General features: G+C 34.4%; 1 protein-coding gene across 1 annotated transcript; it reads right to left on the reverse strand.

Moving 5' to 3' along the window:
- Window positions 1-9,280: 9,280 nt before the first annotated feature.
- On the reverse strand, window positions 9,281-13,136 carry npffr1l3 (neuropeptide FF receptor 1 like 3). The gene is made up of 3 exons (XM_016554081.1): window positions 12,743-13,136; window positions 11,770-11,869; window positions 9,281-10,202 (listed from the first exon to the last, which is right to left on the reverse strand). Exons 1-3 carry the CDS (start codon window positions 13,083-13,085, stop codon window positions 9,281-9,283), a joined length of 1,365 nt encoding a protein of 454 aa, XP_016409567.1. The 5' UTR covers window positions 13,086-13,136.
- Window positions 13,137-18,718: the final 5,582 nt, after the last annotated feature.

Consider the following 18,718-nt stretch of genomic DNA (forward strand, 5'->3'; position numbering starts at 1 on the left):
TTTCATGTAAAAATACGGCATGCAGTTGCGTCAAACAATGGCATAAACATCATTCAATGTAAATTGTGATAATCGTAATTAATAATCGCAATTATGATTTCAAGGGAATAATCGACAATTATGATTTTTGTCATAATCGTGCAGCCCTAGTACATTCACATTTACATTGAGCAGACATACAGAAAGCACTTTAGCTTCACCTTTGCGATCAAAGGACGGCAAACACGTTATTAAAAGCAAGAAAAAGTGATTCCTGTACAAATACTAATATTTTATAACTAGTTAAATGTACAGTAGTTCAGGCTAGAGCTGGGTTATTTTAGTTAACAAAAGTAAAGCCATAAAAAAATATTTTTTATTTAATATTTAATATAAAAAACCTTAAAACGTATTTTATTTCAGTTAATTGCATAACCGACATTTCTCATATCTATTTAGTTTAAGTTGGTCTTTTATATAACTAAGACCGAAGCCGAAATAAAAATTAATAAACACCATACAGACATATTTTAAACAAACAAAAAAAAAACTTACATCAAAATTACTAAAACGTTAACTTAAAACAAAAACAGAAAATATAAAAATAAAAACTAATTCAAAATATTAATAACACTATAATAGTATTTCAGTGATACTAAAATAACATTGGAGTAGTCTGAAACAAAATACTAAATAAAATTAATAACATACTAAATATTCACGAACAAATCTCTTATCAGCTTGTTCTTTTTAATTAATAAATGAAAATAATTCAGAAAACATTTGTTTGTATTTGAGGCTCATGCGACATGAATTGGAATAATTATTGAGTAGTTCATACTTCATTTTATTTGTACCTTTTATGGTATTTTAACAATGTCTACAGCAATTAAGAACTAAAAATCTACATATGAATATAGTTTTAAAGTGCTTCACAGACAAGAAAAAAACACAACAAAATATAGATTTGCATTTGGATGACACAGTTTTAACAAACTACTAAACTTAATATAATGCATTTTTGTCACTTGTACATAAATAAACAAGGTTAAAGTTTTGTACTAAAAAAATCTATTTTAAGTAATCATATTTTCAAAACACATTTTTTCAAATTGCTTACAATCAGCATAAATCTTGTCAAAACCATCAAAGGTATTCAGTTAGAAAATATAAGCATGCTTAGCTGTGGAAAAAGCAATATTCAATTAGATTAAATGTAAGAGACTGAAACAAATTGGATTTATTGATGATAAATATATAAATCTGTTAATTGTGCATTTAAAACACATTCAGTTTATTAGTATTATCATCTGGTTCATTTATGTATGATTGACAAATATGCATAAATGCATTAAAATATTATTGCAAATATTAGTCTTAAGTCGCTGGGGTATATTTGTAGCAATAGCCAACAAATTCATTTATGTATGATTGACAAATATGCATAAATGCATTAAAATATTATTGCAAATATTAGTCTGAAGTCGCTGGGGTATATTTGTAGCAATAGCCAACAATACATTGTATGGGTCAAAATTATACATTTCTCTTTTATGCCAAAAATCATTAGGATATTAAGATCATGTTCCATGAAGATATTTTGTAAATTTCCTACCGTAAATATATCAAAACTTAATGTTTGATTAGTAATATGCATTGCTAAGAACTTCATTTGAACAACTTTAAAGATGATTTTCTCAATATTTAGATTTTTTTGCACCCTCAGATTCCAGATTTTCAAATAGTTGTATCTCGGCCAAATATTGTCCTATCCTAACAAACCATACATCAATGGAAAGCTATTTATTCAGCTTTCAGATGATGCATACATCTCAATTTCAAGAAATTGACCCTTATGACTGGTTTTGTGCTCCAGGGTCACATATAACTAAGTTTAAGTTAAAACGGTGTAATCCAAATGAATGGAAATGTTGCATGCAATTCAAACACATAAATCCTGAATTTAGGCCTGAATAGTATTGAGTGCCCCAGTTTGAGCTGGATTTTCCAGCTGTATTGCTGAACATCCACTAGGTGTCAGTGTAAAGTCATTCAGGTGAAATGTAACAGCATTATCAGTTTGATGAGATGATGTGTGTTCAAGCATCACTCTGAAAGAGAGTCTGAAAGAGGGCTAATTAAGGGCTGGATTGCTGTGATTGGGAAATCATAACCAGCTCGCACATTAGTACAGTTTTCCTGATGCTTGATTTGAATGCTTGATTAAGCTTCCCTGCAGGTGGCTGATGGCAGCATTTATTGTGTTTCTTTTGATTCTTTCTATACATACAGCACCAGTGACACACATGTAGTGATAATGGAGCGATTTTGAAATAAGTCACAAGATTTTCGCCACAACGAAGAACAGTGAAAAGTCGAGTTTTAACCACAGGATTGACAGCGAGACTCCAGCTGTGCTGTTCATCAGAGATTCACCAACATCAGGCTATAGATAGACAGCACTGCTGGGAAGAAATGTACTGTTATATATATATATATATATATATATATATATAAATGAACATTTTTGAATTAACTTGCACTGATGTCTCTCTTGTGTTTCTTTGGAAAGGAGACACTTTGAAGAAACTCTTCAATGCACGCAAGGCACTACATTTTACTTGAACATGCATTAAAAAAAAAAGTAATCCAAAATGTATACCGATGAAATTTATATGCATTTAAAAATGCATATATTTGAAAATTTCCATGCATTTGGATTTCATAGTTTAAGTCAGTAATATTCCTGGCTCTTAAAAAAATCCTGGCATAATTTATTATTACTATTTGCGTCTGTGATTTTAAGTTACAGCAGGTTTTATAAAGGAAGAAAAAAAATTAAGGAATACATTGAATGGAACATAATACATCAACATGGTCTCTACATAAATGTCTTGCTTGAAAATACAACTTACAACAGATCTGTTACTTTTCAGTTCATTTCACCCCAAAAAAAGGGGGAAAAAGGCTTTTCAGCTCTAAATATGGCAATAACGTTTACTTCTGGTCATACTGCAGAAGGTGAAGTGCTTCCTCAGTATTTCTGTCTTATTTTCCATTACAAATGTCTAATAAATTCTTAAATCAATAAATACAAAAATAAAATAAGAAATTTATCAAAATGAAGTTAGTTTATGATTTAAAAAAGAACAAATATCTGCCAGTGGAGTCAGAAAAATCAACTTGATTCAAAGTAAAACTGGTTTCCATTCCTCATTGACAGATATTTGTTCTTGTTTTAATCAAACTCACTTCATTTTGTTTAATTTCACCAGAAAACAAGACTTCATATGTTCATTGTGCATCTCCAGATGTATCTTGATTTAAGGATGTTTAGATATTTGTACTGGAAAACAAGACGGAAATACAGAGGAAGAGATATTTAATTTTTGCAGTGCGTGCAACATTTAATGCCACGATGAATGATGGAGAATCAAGTAAAGCTGAGCTGCTTCAGTCCAGTAAGTGTTCATCTGGAGATATTACTGACGTTATTCTGACCTTTACTTGATCAAAATCAGTCAAGATTTGACAGCAAAAAGACAAACAGGTGAAACAGGTTTAATGGCAAAGTTTGATCATGTTGATCATTTAGATGCCTTAGAAATTCATGCATTGAAAATGATACAGTATTGTGTTAAAGAAGCTGCAAATCTTATGCAAACTTTCTGTGCATTAGGATAGATTCAAAACATTATTAGGCCATCATGCTTGAGACCTGAAAACAATATGGTGAATATTGTTTAATACCCTAACCCAAACCCAAACAAAAACAACAACAAAAGTCCCAGGTTACCTAAATTCACCCTTACTTTGTGGCATTTAAAAGTGAAATTACTTTTTTTTTTTTGGTTATTAAACATTCTTCTCATTCCATTGTAATCATTATTTTTCTAATTCTATTTGCTAATGTTGTTTTGTGCATAAATTACACATTTCACCTTTAACCCATGTAGATATTCAAAAAATTTATTTGATTTTTGTATTAAGCTGATGAAAATAAGTGTGCATTTGTGACCCTGGAGCACAAAAGCAGTCTTAAGTCGCTGGGGTATATTTGTAGCAATAGCCAACAATACATTGTATGGGTCAAAATTATTATATCCATTTCTCTTTTATGACAAAAATCATTAGGATATTAAGTAAAGATCATGTTCCATGAAGATATTTTGTAAATATCAAAACTTAATGTTTGATTAGTAATATGCATTGCTAAGAACTTCATTTGGACAACTTTAAAGATGATTTTCTCAATATTTAGATTTTTTTGCACCCTCAGATTCCAGATTTTCAAATAGTTGTATGTCAGCCAAATATTGTCCTATCCTAACAAACCATACATCAATGGAAAGCTTATTTATTGTATAAATCTCAATTTTGAAAAATTGACACTCATATTTGTCATAGAAATAATTGCCACTGTTGCAGTGAAACAAAAGAAAGGAACACAAAACTCATAATTACATCGTGGTTGTGACCCCGTGGGTTTATTCTAATACTCCACATGCCGTGGGCCGCAGAAACACAGAGCGAAAAGGTTGGAAGTAAACGGCGGCAGACTATTATTCACCTCACCTGCAGGGAAATGAGTCACTTACATGAGGGACAATGAGCCATTGTGTGCTGATGGCAGAAGACGTTTAACCCCTATATGACTTTCACTCATACACACATCTACTAAATATGACATAGACATCAACAACCCCCACAGACCATTACGATACAAAATCAAATATAAACACAGACACTATACTAACTCTCTAAAACACTAAATCATTGTTTAATAACCAAACATGTTTCTGCAATGTTACATATTTTCAATTATTTATTTAATCTTACAATGCATCAGACAATTTTTAATTTCAGTAAAAGTGATTTACAAGTGTACATTTAAATCACACTGAGTGTGAAGAATCTACCTCTTTCTCTACTATCATGAAACAATTCAGAGTTGAAGAGCGTGTCTATAAACACAATGTATGTTTATACATTTGCAGCAGTCTAATTTTTGTGCTTTTCATGAACTATTATTATCTAGCCCAACAGTTGAAAAAAAAAAAAAAAGATCTATATAGAGATACGGCACTACAGATGCTGAAATAGTGCTTAAAGACAGTAAAGAAAACAATAAGATGACATGCCAAAATATCAATACTCATTCAAATTAAAGCAACAGTACACCCAAAAATGAAAATTTGCTGAAAATAATCTCATCCTCAAGCTATCCAAGTAACGTAGATGTGGATGAGTTTGTTTCTGCATCAGGTTTGTAGAAATGTAGCACTGCATCAGTGTCTCAGCAATGAATGCTCTGCAGTGAATGGGTGCCGTCAGAATGAGAGTCCAAACAGCTGATAAAAACATCACAATAATCCACAAGTAATCCACAGCACTCCAGTCCATCAGGTAACATCTGGAGAAGACAAAAGCTGAAACATATCCAGTATTATGACGTTTTTAACTAAAATACATTGAGTCCATAATCCATAATAACGCTTCCTCCAGTAAAAAAGTGTTCTGGTCTGAATCAGGAGAGAAATCAAGCACCATTTAAACAGCTCTAAATTTTCATTGTTGGGTGAACTATTCCTTTAAGATCAAAGCACGAACTTGGATCAGGATCAGTTCTCTCATATAAATTGTCAGTCTAGTAGGTTGGTAGCACAACAGCAAGACAAACAACATCTAAAAATAAAAGTGTGATGTGGTTCACGTCAGCGACCTGCAGAATATTACACCACTGCAAGCGCTGAAACACACACTGTACAAGAAAACTTCAAAACAGGCTAATAAACCTTATGAAAACGTCAGTTTCACTCAGATTAATGCTACATTGTGTTTCATGATAAATCTGACTTCATGTGCCATTTGTCACAGTAATATAAATATTAAAGAAAATGTAAATAAAATCACACTCATATTTGAAATTCTGCTGCATATAAATCAATCTTACTCAGGAGCTTACTTTGTTTTTTAGCTCATTCTGCAAAAGAAAATAACAGAAAATAGTATGTAACAGCTCATTTAGTTTTATAATGTGACGTATTTAGGACAGAGACACAACAAAAAGTCAGGCAGGATTTGATTTTATCCATCAGGATCTGATTAGACTGAAAAAGTGGCCGTTATATACTGAAGTTTGGGGTCAGTTAACAAAACACTGAAAACGTCAGTTTCACACAGATTAATGCTACATTGTGTTTCATGATAAATCTGACTTCATGTGCCATTTGTCACAGTAATATAAATATTAAAGAAAATGTAAATAAAATCACACTCATATTTGAAATTCTGCTGCATATAAATCAATCTTACTCAGGAGCTTACTTTGTTTTTTAGCTCATTCTGCAAAAGAAAATAACAGAAAATAGTATGTAACAGCTCATTTAGTTTTATAATGTGACGTATTTAGGACAGAGACACAACAAAAAGTCAGGCAGGATTTGATTTTATCCATCAGGATCTGATTAGACTGAAAAAGTGGCCGTTATATACTGAAGTTTGGGGTCAGTTAACAAAACACAGTCAAATGTATCTTAAGTGATGTCAGTTAAAAGGAAACGCTATTAAATTTTGATGAAACATTATAAAGACAAACTTTTGTTCTTTAGAAGAAAGTCACTTATGAGTTAGGGTTGTGACGGTGAGGAAATTTTGTGACAACACCGGTAATACCGGTATCACCGCGGGGGCGTTGCCTCTTTTCCTCACTTTCCTTCGCTTTTAAATAGCTTGTAAAAGCAGCGTGCGCATTTTACTTTCACTTTCAAATAGCGGCAATTCGGCGTAAAGCAATTGTTCGTTTTTAGTTCGTTTGAATTTCCCCTCTTTTCATCTCTTTAGTTTTTAATTGTAGTGTCGGTTCTTTTACTGAACTAAATTATTTTTATTTCTATAAAAAATCAAAACGACGGTGGGGGTCGGTGACGCGGTGGGCAAGTGACGTAACCGGTGTTGCGGCTTAACACCGGTATCACCGTCAGCACCGTCTATCGCGGCAAGCCTATTATGAGTAAGACCACGGGCATGAATTAAGAAAGTAAATGTTACTTTCATAACATGTAACATGTAAATGTTAGAGCAGCATACGGTGTAGTTTCAGCTAAATACTAAAAACACATCGGAGGTTCAAGTGGCTCTGAGCACATTCGATTTTCATCTTCAATACTCCAGGTACATCAACAGAGTAATCCTTCATTTTCCAGCATATTCTTGCTGGTCAAGAACAGAACTTCATCTCTCAAGGGAAATTATGACTTTCTGCTGTGAGAGAGGCTCAAAGTGCTGTAATTTGCTGCAGGTGCGTGTAGTTTTCCTGTCATTTTCTCAGAAATGCTTCCGTTTGTCAATAGCTCTATTGTAATTCTATAAAGAGGGAGAGCAATTCATTTCACTCGTTAAATGTCAGCTCACACGCATTTCCTGCGTAAGGCTAAATGATAAAACGCTTCACATATGTTTCCTTAGAATCTGATGCAAAGACAATCATTTAGTTATTAAGGAATATCAATTTACAGACAACACTGCGATCACGTTCATCTCGTGCATTTAACTCTTCTCTAATTAACATTTTATGATTAAGTTCATAAAACGACCTAAATCTGAGAGCTTTATTCTTGTTTGTCTGCAATATTGCACCAAAATACTGCTTCTCAAACAACCGCTGAACAATGAGGTTACTTAATTTATCGGTAGAAAACTGTACAAACACTGAATGTGTGCAATATTTACAAATCACGATATGCAAGTAACAAGATTACGAATGTCAAATTAAAAGCCTCACAGCAGGCTATGATGAATTAGGTCAGGTGATTTCACTGAAGATCGTCAGATATGGCATTACGGTGTAATGAAAATAAGTTTGTTTTTTAACTAATCTAATGTAACGAATCAGCTCATGGGAAATATGAATAATTAATCATAACTAGTTATAATTAATTATGATTTTATTCAGCCAGGACGCATTCAAGTGATCAAAAGTGACAGTAAAGACATTTATAATGTTACAATTGATTTCTATTTCCAATAAATGCTGTTCTTTTGAACTATGTGTTCATCTGTGAATCCTGAAAAATAAAATGTATCACAGTTTCCACAGAAATATTGTGCAGCACAACTGTTCTCAACATTGATAATAATCAGAAATGTTTCTTGAGCAGCAAATCAGCATATTATTATGATTTCTGAAGATCATGTGACACTGAAGACTGGAATAATGATGCTGAAAATACAGCTGCGCATCACAGAAATAAATTACAGCTTAACAGATATTCACAGAGAAAACATATTTTACATTGTAATAATATTTCACGATTTCACTATTTTTACTGTATTTTTGATTAAATAAATGCAGCCTTGGTGAGCAGAAGAGACTTTCAAAAACATTTTTCAAAACTAAAATTAATTTTAAATAAAAAATAAACATTATTCATTTATAAATAAATAAAATTATTTCAAACGTTTTAACAATAGCACAAATAATGTTTTTTCTAAGATAAACAACTGATTTGGGTTTATCAATCGAAGTGTCACTATTGTCTTCTAGGGCTGCTTTACAGCAAAATCTGAATTTTCTCAGCATTGTGGCTCATTCTTGAAGCAAAGTTTTGCCTGAATGGTGATTAGATTCACGGTTTTGGATCGCTGCATTTAAACTGATAAAGCACGTACAGAACGAGGCGTTTAGTGTGTGATAGAGTAAACAGTAATAACACGTTGAGAAAAAAATAATAAATCACAAACATGGCACATTAAATTAAATAATTTTATATGTACCGATTTATTCATTAATATGTAATATGTTATATTTTTTAAACAAATTATGAGCTCTAAAAGATTTTCTGAATTTTTACAACTCTTTTGCTTTAGACCATTAAAAAAATGTTCAATCATAAAATAAAATGTTAAGGTTTTATAAGAAAAAAAAATGCAGCGATTGAATATAGTTTATTTATAGTTATTTTCAAATCTTCAATGTACTGTCATTATGAAAGAACTTCATAATTGTTTATTTAATTCTAACAAATAAGTTATTTTTAAAAGCTAACCAAAAGTAAAAATAATTTGCTTATAATTTCTGCACAGGGGAGACTTGGTGTTGTTTCCAAACAAAATAAATATATCAGTATCGGCTATCGGCCAAATGAGTTGAAAAATATCGGCATATCGGAAAAAATCCAATATCGTGCATCCCTAGAAATAAATGTGGCTAAGAAATTGAGAACTGAAAACAGAAGCATGTCAGCACCAATAAATGTCAGCTGATTAATCAGGATGGCTGATACATCAGTCTACTGTGGTTTCAACGCTCCCAGGCATTGTATATTTTCCCTCCTGCTGAAGACACCTTCTCAATCTCTTCGAAGTGAATTTCCCTTTTTATAGACATGCTGCTGTTTCCCCCTTCGGCCGAAGAGCCCTTGGTGTCCATCGACACTCTCCGGTGCTCCAGCTCCAGGCAAACGCATCCCGTCAGGTCACTTTCTGTGAAGATCCGGTTCGTTCTCGAGCCCAGGCTGAGCGGGTGGCCGCTAACAGCCGTATTCAAAGGGCTTCCAGCTCTGGGCCGTTTGATGCTGAATCTCGTCTTCTTTCGGCCCCAGCGACAAGCCTGATGCTGGCACGCGGCCTGAAAGCCTCTCTTGAAGTTCTCATTGAAGTAGCCGTAAATAATGGGGTTTACGCTGGAATTGGAGAAGGCCAGCCAGTGAGAGAGAGGGAATATATAGCTAGTGAGGAGCTCCAGATTGTCCTCGTCTGGACGGGCGTAATCCGTCAGCAGCATGAGCGTCCACAGCGGCAGCCAGGACAGCATGAAGAGCAGAGCCACCACAATCAGCATCTTTATCACTCGGATCTTTCTTTGAGACGTGGGAACATCGGGTTGCTCGGCGCTGGCTATGACGGCTGTGGCGTACAGCTTTGCGCCGATCCGGCCGTACATGAGCATGATGAGCAACAGGGGAATGACGTATATGTGTACGAACAGGACGGTGGTGTACACTTTCCTCATCTCCGGGTCGGGCCAGGTCTCGTAGCAGGAGTACAGCGGGTATGTGCTATTGTCACTGTGAACCATGACATGCCCTTTTTCTTGGTCGACGGTCAACATTAACACTGAGGGAAACATTATGGTGAGAGCGAGCACCCATATCATCCCTATTGACACCTTTGCGACAAAGAGCGTGAGTTTGGGCTTGAACGGGTAAACGATGCAGCGAAACCTGGGTTTCAGACGAGGAGAAAACACATACGGGGACATTAACCCAGACTGCTTTCTAGCTTTCTACTCTAATAACTTAACTTAAATTTAAGCATATATAATTATGTTTCACACATCTTGAGGAGCTTTGGTAATAATTAATCCATGAAAATGGTGCAATAACTTTACATTTATAAATAAAAAATGATCTTTCTCTATCATCGTTTACTGATGAACGACAGTACTGAACTCCTTCACAAAAGCTTCAGTTCATGTTTGTCTCTATATCTCTACGTATGTAAAAGGGTTAAAGCTTTGCACGGCATCAAAACATTGATATATTTCAGCGTCTATCCAAACATACATGTTAATTACACTGACCTGCAAGTAGGGATATGCCGGTATCAAATTTTCATGTTGCGATTAATTGCTAATGCTTTTATCACGGTATACGGTATTATCACGGTATTGAAATTTAGTTGCAAAAAAGTGTTGTCATAATACAGTATAACAGGTTTAATAACTTTTTCTTATAACAAAAATAACTGAATATTTAAACAGCCTACAATAAAGCAATACACAAAAAATTTATAAAGTTACAAATTTTCACACAGATTAAAGTGCAAAAGAATTATAAAGACCAATAGTTAACACTTTACAATAAGACCTCATTAGTTAACCTTAGTTAATGCATTAACATTCACAATGAGCAATAGCTACATTTGCTACAGAAGTTATTAATCTTTGTTTAAAAAAATACAAGTCTTAGTTAATGTTAGCTCATTAAATAACAGCTGCAACTCTCGATTTTAACAACATGTTATTAAATATTGGAATACCTAAGATTAATGAATGTTCAGAAGAATTTTTCATTGGCAGTTTATGTTAACTAATGAATTAACTAATGTTAACTAATGAAGCCCTAATGTAAAGTGTGACCGAACAACAATCAAAACACTTTCAAACAATATCTAGGGCATGTTGTAGTCCAGAATAAAAATGTAAAAAAGTTTGAAAATAAATAGCCTATTAACACAAATCTGAATGGCTATTTAAATAATTTAAATATGTTTTAGAAAGTAGCTCAGCTGCTTTGATTACAGAGGTTTCCAGGGTAACGGCTGCATTTCTGCTGTTCAGCGCCATCTGCTGTCAGAGAGTGAATGTGCGCTTTTATCCAGAGCGCACATTCAATTAATTTGTAATAAATAATTATTCTCGGTATTTTGAAGTGCTCACGATAACAATATCGTGCACATTCATTACCGTGATATATCGCATTACCGAATACCGGCACATGTCTACCTGCAAGTACTGCTGAGCTCATCTTTTACAGTTCTCGTCTAGTGTTTTCAGCACATAACAGAAACAGCATCATGTAAGAGCCGTCATAATGACCAGCAGTTCACCGCTGCGTTTCGTGAGTCTAAACCTCAATCAGCTCTAACAATGTGCTAATTAGTGCTTCCAGCGGAGCTGCACACTTCAGATACGAGTCACGACTGACACAATACCACTGCTCTATTGTTTCCTTCACAAACATGTGTTTGTTCAATGCTTATTTCATTTTCAAAATGATAAACACTTACCTGTCCACAGCAATGGCAACCAATGTGAAAACGGAGGCACAGACAGACGTTCCTTGCACCAGACCACTCAGTTTGCATATCGTGTTGCTGAAAGGCCAACCTGACAATGACAGAAACATGATCACACTAAATCTAGAAATTCAGTTTACTAAACTAGAGAAAGTTTGATGACAAATTTTTATGTTGGCTCGACAAAGCCTTGTCTGAATGCTTAATATGACTTTAAAAACTTAAAGGGTTAGTTCACCCAAAAATGAAAATTATACGGTTGAACCGCTGATGTCACATGGATTATTTTAACGATGTCCTTGCTACGTTTCTGTGTGTTGATCTTGGTAATATCCTTGCAGTCTATGGGAGGGTCAGAGAGCTCTCGGATTTCATCAGAAATATCTTAATTTGTGTTCCGAAGATGAACAAAGGTCTTACGGGTTTGGAACGACATGAGGGTGAGTAATTAATGACAGAATTTTCATTTTTGGGTGAACTATCTCTTTAAATCCTGATTTATAATCGCAACACTGTCTGATAAAATCAATATACATCTACACTAAAGAGCGGCTATGCGGTGGTTTTGGCTATATTTATACTTTTTTGCCTCATGCAGCGCACAGCCTGATTCTGAGTAACAAACTATGTGCATATTAACAGACGAAATATGTTCATATTTATAAGTCCAAACATTCAGAAAATGGCACGTGCTTGCTAGGTTTGTCAGTATGTACCTTTTATGGGCAAAAAGTCGCCAAGAGGGTCTAAATATAGTGCTAAAGTCACGCTCGTGTGTGTGAGACGTGGGAGCTGATGGCAGGGGGCGCTGGATATTTGTGGTGGTCAATGAGGATACTGTGGCGGGCCGTCACAAATAAATCAATGTACGGGAAACCCTGCTATACTTGGCAAACACCTAAGTAGCAACAGTGAGTTTTGCACAGGTAAATATTGTTACGCATCAAAAACTAGATTTCCACACCTGTGATGAGGTTGTCCACTAGCGTCGTGGGAATGCAGAAGATCCCGATTAGCAGGTCGCTGACGGCCAGATTCAGGATGAAGATGTTGGTGACGGTTCTCATGTGCCGGTTCCTCAGGACTATCACACAGACCAGACCGTTTCCCATCAGGCACAGCAGGAAGATGAAGAGATACGCCAGCGTGAAGAGCGCGGCCGTCGGCAGAGAATGCTGGTAATAAGGAAACAGGACGACGCCCCCTACTGTGCTGGAGTTGGTGCTGTTGGTCTGGTTGGTGCAGGAGACGAGATCTGAGATGATGTAGACGGAGGCGGCATCCCATAATCCCTCAGAGGCCTCCATGAATGCAAAGCAATGCTGGGAACACACACACAAAAAATCATTTTCTTCAGTTTTAGCTCTAATACTTTTGAAAGCCCGTTTCTGCTAATTAATAAAAAAACTTTTTTGTAGCTCACAATTTGGGCTATGTTTCTCGCAGTTATGAAAAAAAACATCAGAATTGCAAGTTATAAATTCAGAGTTGTTGTTTTTTTCTTGCAATTCTGAGATTACATCTCCGCAATTTCTGCCCCTGAATAAAAATAAATAAATAAATAAATAAAAATCAAACAAATAAAAAACCGGGAAGGGGGCAAAAAACTTTTTCACACCACTGTATATATATATGGAAGCCTGTTTCCACCACAGGATAAAAAATTAAATAAAAAGGTAAATAAACAAAAGGTAATTGTGACTTTTTATCATAATTTGGAGGGGGGGGGGGGGTTTCACTCAGGTTATCTTTGTGTAATATTAAAATGTGTTTGATGATCTGAATCTTTTAAGTGTGACAAATATGCAAACAAATAAAAAACCGGGAAGGGGGCAAAAAACTTTTTCACACCACTGTATATATATATGGAAGCCTGTTTCCACCACAGGATAAAAAATTAAATAAAAAGGTAAATAAACAAAAGGTAATTGTGACTTTTTATCATAATTTGGAGGGGGGGGGTTTTTTTCAATTCTGAGGGGTTTTTTAACAGAATTGAGAGAAAAAAAATTTAATTATGAGAAAATTCATAACTGCAAGAAAAAAAGTCAACTCAATTGTGAGGAAAAAACTGCCATTTACATTTTTTTTTTATTATTCCATGGTGTAAACAAGCTTCCATAAATACTACTGACATTTAGCAACAAAACATTTAAAACGGAAAAATCCTGTTAAAAACATCTGAACCCTGTTGACAGAGCAGCTTTTAAAATCTTTCATATTGTGAAGCGTAAGTGGTTTGCTGAAGTGATTATTTATAGTTTAAAAACCATTATTGAGGAATCGGATTGAGGTCAAATATACAAGAAACACACAGGTCTAGATCTCAGAAACTAAGAGGTTTTTAATCAAAAGTCCAATTACACAAATGCTTGTTTTCTCAAACATATAATCAAAACAGTCTTACATTAGAGTGGTTTTTGTGGATTTTCATGTCATCCAAACTAAAATGATAATATCACAAACTCAGATTTACTGACAGGTTGTGTTTTATTTTTCTCATTCTTAAAATTGCATTATTATTGTTTTTATTACTGGGACAAGATAAAACGTGTTTATTTGTCATTATACAAATATCTTATTTATGTATTTAACTACCTAGTTATCTGGGATAAAACAATATTTTTTAATACTACATGTTTCCCCTTTGCCATTTCAGAATTGCTTTACTGTTAAATTTGCTAAAAAAAAAATTGTGACAACATGCCCCGGATCATTCAACGTCTGTACAATGAATTTTTTTTTTTTTCCGAGTACAACAAATATGAAATGTTTAATAACTAAAAGTTAATAGCCAAGACTTTAAGGTTAATTCCTAATATAGAAACTGTGGTAAGTTACATAAATAAACGCACTCTGAGGAAAAAATTGCTTGTCCCAACCGACAAATCGCACATCTCTCATCTTTTTTTGTTCGTATGGGAATATGAATGTTTAAGACATGTTTATTATCCTTAAATCTGAACCTTTTCCACATTATTCAGCAGTGATCTGTACAAACAGAGGGATAAAGCTGCGGTGATTGTGACTGAGAGAACTTCACCTCAGGTGCAGAAACTGATCAAAGCAGCTGAAATAGTTAATAACATTTGTGTTTTATCGGTTAATGAGAGTCACAAAGATCTTACCTTACTCTCCTTCCGCTCAAAGGGTGAAATAAACGCAGTGGTTGAATAAAATAAGTGTAAAAACGGCTCAGTTATGATCGAGTCCGTCTCTGATCAACTCTGCACTGATTCCTGCTCGCGCCACTGATGTTCGATTCACGAACCGGTTGATTCATTTGAACCGACTTGAACCAACTCGCTTGTGAATCACTTGACTATTATGCAAAACTGTAAGGCGAGACACATGTTTGGAGCTGTTAACAGAGTAATATTCAGAATTGAATATTTTAAATATGTTTCTATACAATAAATATATTTATTTATCATATAAATTATGTGAATATAAATATAGACATGTAAATATTTTCAAAATATATACTGTATGTGTGTGTATTTACATATACATAGTAAATATACACAGAACACACACATATATTATTCAAACAAAAACTTGTATTGTAACTGGTAAGAGGACATTTCTGATTGCTGACCTGAACAAATCGAATCATTTAAATGAACCACTCAAATGAACCGACTCCCTGAAATGAATCACGTTCACACGTCACTCACGACCGTTTGTTCTTTAACGTGCTGCAATTAATCTAGTGTAATGATGATTAGGCTATACCTGCTGATTAATAATCACTGCCACAGAAATGACTCTAAACACTTACATTAAGTAAGGCGTTTATTATGAATGCTAAAACCAATATAATTAGAGCGCATATTCAATTTGTGGAGCTATAACTGACTCACACATATTCATAATTAGGTCGACATACCGTACTAGAGTTACATTACTGTGTGGGAGACTAATTTCTCAGTGTAATACATTAACTAAACACTGAAATCTAAGAAAGGCTTATATAGGCTATCAGATGGCTGTGTACTTGGCCGATTTGTGCACGATTTAACGAAAATTGTTAATTGTAGCATTAGTCGCGCATGTCTGAGCAACACACTCGGTGATTCGTTACTAAACGATTCAGTGTATCGAACGAATCAATGATTCAGTAACCCAATTATAAAGACAGGCACTTGGTTCGTTCTTGAATGAATCAGCCGTCTGAACGAATCGTTTGAATGAATGACTCAATGACTCACTCAATAAGACAGTCACTTGCTGCCACCTGCTGGCGGTTTACTTTTATATTTAAAATATTTCATATTTGTATATTTAAAATTGTAATTTAAATCATAACATTATTTATGCAGTTGTAATTTTGCAGCCTATAAATGCATTCATGGCATGCTCCATGTGAGCTTCATTACATTTGTCTGTGTAAAAATGCATCTAAATGCCACTTCAGCTGCTTCTGCAGTGGAAAGATCTGTTTTGTTGATTCTGATTTCATTTAATTGGTAACAGTCCTATAGTGACTCATTATATTAACTGTAATTATTAGTAAAATTATGCATACATTTAATAAGGTTAGTAAAAAGAATGCATTTTTATAGGCAAAAATGACCTGGAAACCAATTTAAGTCAATTTTAGCATGCAGTCGTGAACTTTAATCATATAAAAAATAATTTCCCAGCAACAAAATTATGGCCGGTGAAAATGCTGAGTGGCAAGTAATTTTGGAAAACCGAGCATAGCATGCATCCATGCCAGCTTTTTTATTTATTTCTTTATTTTATCATTTTGGGGTTGTTTTGCATAAAGAATTTATGCTAGAGGTGAAATATGAACATCAAAAAGAAATGTACATGTAGAAACATGCTGTTTTCTTCCATCAGTAGAGCATTTCAAGTAAGATATTCCCAGCATTACAATGCTAGTTCTGTGTCTCATCATGCATCATGCTGATATGTTTATTAAAAAAATTCAGCAGTATACAATGTTTAACATATTCATAACTGCAAGAGCTATTGCTGTGCCATTAAACAATATGAAAATGTTCTTGTAAACGGTTTGGGTTGCTGCCAGTTTTAAAGACTTTATTCTTCTTATCTCTCAACAAATGTTCAGCTTTTATTCCCCAGCTGTGCTCGCTGACATTTTGATGCAGGTTCAGCTCAGATCCCGAAAGGGTTTAAAAACAGCAGGAGAGACGTTTGTACACAGAGCTCAAATTTTACAACAGTCTGTTAATCTCAGCAAGAAAGCAAGAGATATGAGCATTTTAAATCAACATTTAGACTCATATTTCCCACCTCCCATATGTTAGTTTTTAATATCAGCTCTCGATAATGTAATACATTTTAAAAAGTAATTATTCTCTCCTGTTGAATCTCTCAAGTACTTTTAACGCTCATGCAATGACATTATAATAAATACAGAGACATTTCATTTCTAATGCTGATTTAATTACATAACCCAAAAACGAAAAATTTCGTTTCTTCGTCAGGTTTGTAGAAATGTAGCATTACATCAGTGTCTCAATGCAAGTGAATGGGTGCCGTCAGAATGAGAGTCCAAACAGCTGATAAAAACATCACAATAATCCACAAGTAATCCACAGCACTGTGGATTACTCGTGGATTATTGTGATGTTTTTATCAGCTGTTTGGACTCTCATTCTGACGGCACCCATTCACTTGCAGTGAGACACTGATGCAATGCTGCATTTCTACAAATCTGATGAAGAAACAAACTCATCTACATCTCAGATGGTCTGAGGGTGAGGACATTTTCAGCTGATTTTCATGCCTTTTATAAACTATTTGCTCACCTACACCAACCAACCGAACAAAACCGAGCCAAAACTAGTTTATTGGCTGTCTATGTCTCAGTCTCAGGTGCAAAAGTCCAAAAACGAGATTGTTAGACCAGCTCACACTCTGTCTCTTCTTCTTCTTCTTTTAAATAACCTGTTGCTTCAAACTCCTTTCACAAATAAAGATCAGATCTAAACACAGGGCTGAAGAGAGCGTGAGAAACCCTTCTGAAGGTGAGTCAAGTAGTTTTGAGAAGAAGCATGGCACTATAATTGATCATGAGGCGGTTTGCAGAGGTTAAATTGACAGTTTAATGAAGCTCAGAAAGTCTCACGCAGGCATCAGAAATGCTGCCCACATTCCAACAAACACAACAAACACAGGCCACTAGGGTTGTTTGTGAGCTAAAATAGCCTTTCCTCTTCCAGTGAAACGATGCACTAGGCACAATCATTACAAACTGTTTGTCGGCTCTATTTAAACTCTTAATATCCACCTAACCCACAATTCTCTGCAAATAAATCAAAGTGGTTCATGCATCTGTTAAGTCATTATTCCTATACCATTTTTTAGCCGTTCGAGTTACTTAGCAACCAAAACGTGCTTCACTTGATAAACATCAAACAAATCAGCATCCCAGTGTTTGTCCAAATGTGTTAACATGTATTTTCACTCGTAAGAGGATGCAGAAACTATCCTGTGATGACTAGGCTGGAAAACAAAGATTGTTTCTGCAGTGCATCATGGATAATTCATGAAGAAGAAACTGCTCAGTGTCCTGAAACCCTGATTAACAGCTTCACTTCATTTGTTTGGTCTCTAGTACTCCGTTTTTACTCAATGTTGCCATATTAAAATCTAAATTAATTATTAATTAATTAACACATTGATTATAGGTAAGATGCAGATGCATGAAAAACAAAGTAAAACACTTTCAAATAATTCACGATAAATAAAACAACCGTTGTTGTCCTGCAGTGAAGTAAACAAATATTTGTAACATAATATATTATGTTGTGATACAATGTAATTTAATATAATTTATTTAAAGTATATATATATATAAAGATTTTGTCATTCAAATATTTATTTAGATGATTAATATATGATATTAAAGTTAAACTGGTGCAACAAATGTGAATGATGCTCATATTTATTGTCACATCAGTGA

Source organism: Sinocyclocheilus rhinocerous, unplaced genomic scaffold, assembly GCF_001515625.1.
Source record: "Sinocyclocheilus rhinocerous isolate Xijiao unplaced genomic scaffold, SAMN03320098_v1.1 scaffold15, whole genome shotgun sequence".
NCBI classification, from domain to species: domain Eukaryota; kingdom Metazoa; phylum Chordata; class Actinopteri; order Cypriniformes; family Cyprinidae; genus Sinocyclocheilus; species Sinocyclocheilus rhinocerous.

Coding starts and splice junctions, on each gene's coding strand:
- npffr1l3 (XM_016554081.1), bottom strand. CDS start 13,085: ATGGAGGCCTCTGAGGGATTATGGGATGCCGCCTCCGTCTACATCATC. Junction 11,870..12,742: donor AGTGGACAACCTCATCACAG/GTGTGGAAATCT, acceptor TGTCATTGTCAG/GTTGGCCTTTCAGCAACACG. Junction 10,203..11,769: donor GTTGCCATTGCTGTGGACAG/GTAAGTGTTTAT, acceptor TCTGAAACCCAG/GTTTCGCTGCATCGTTTACC.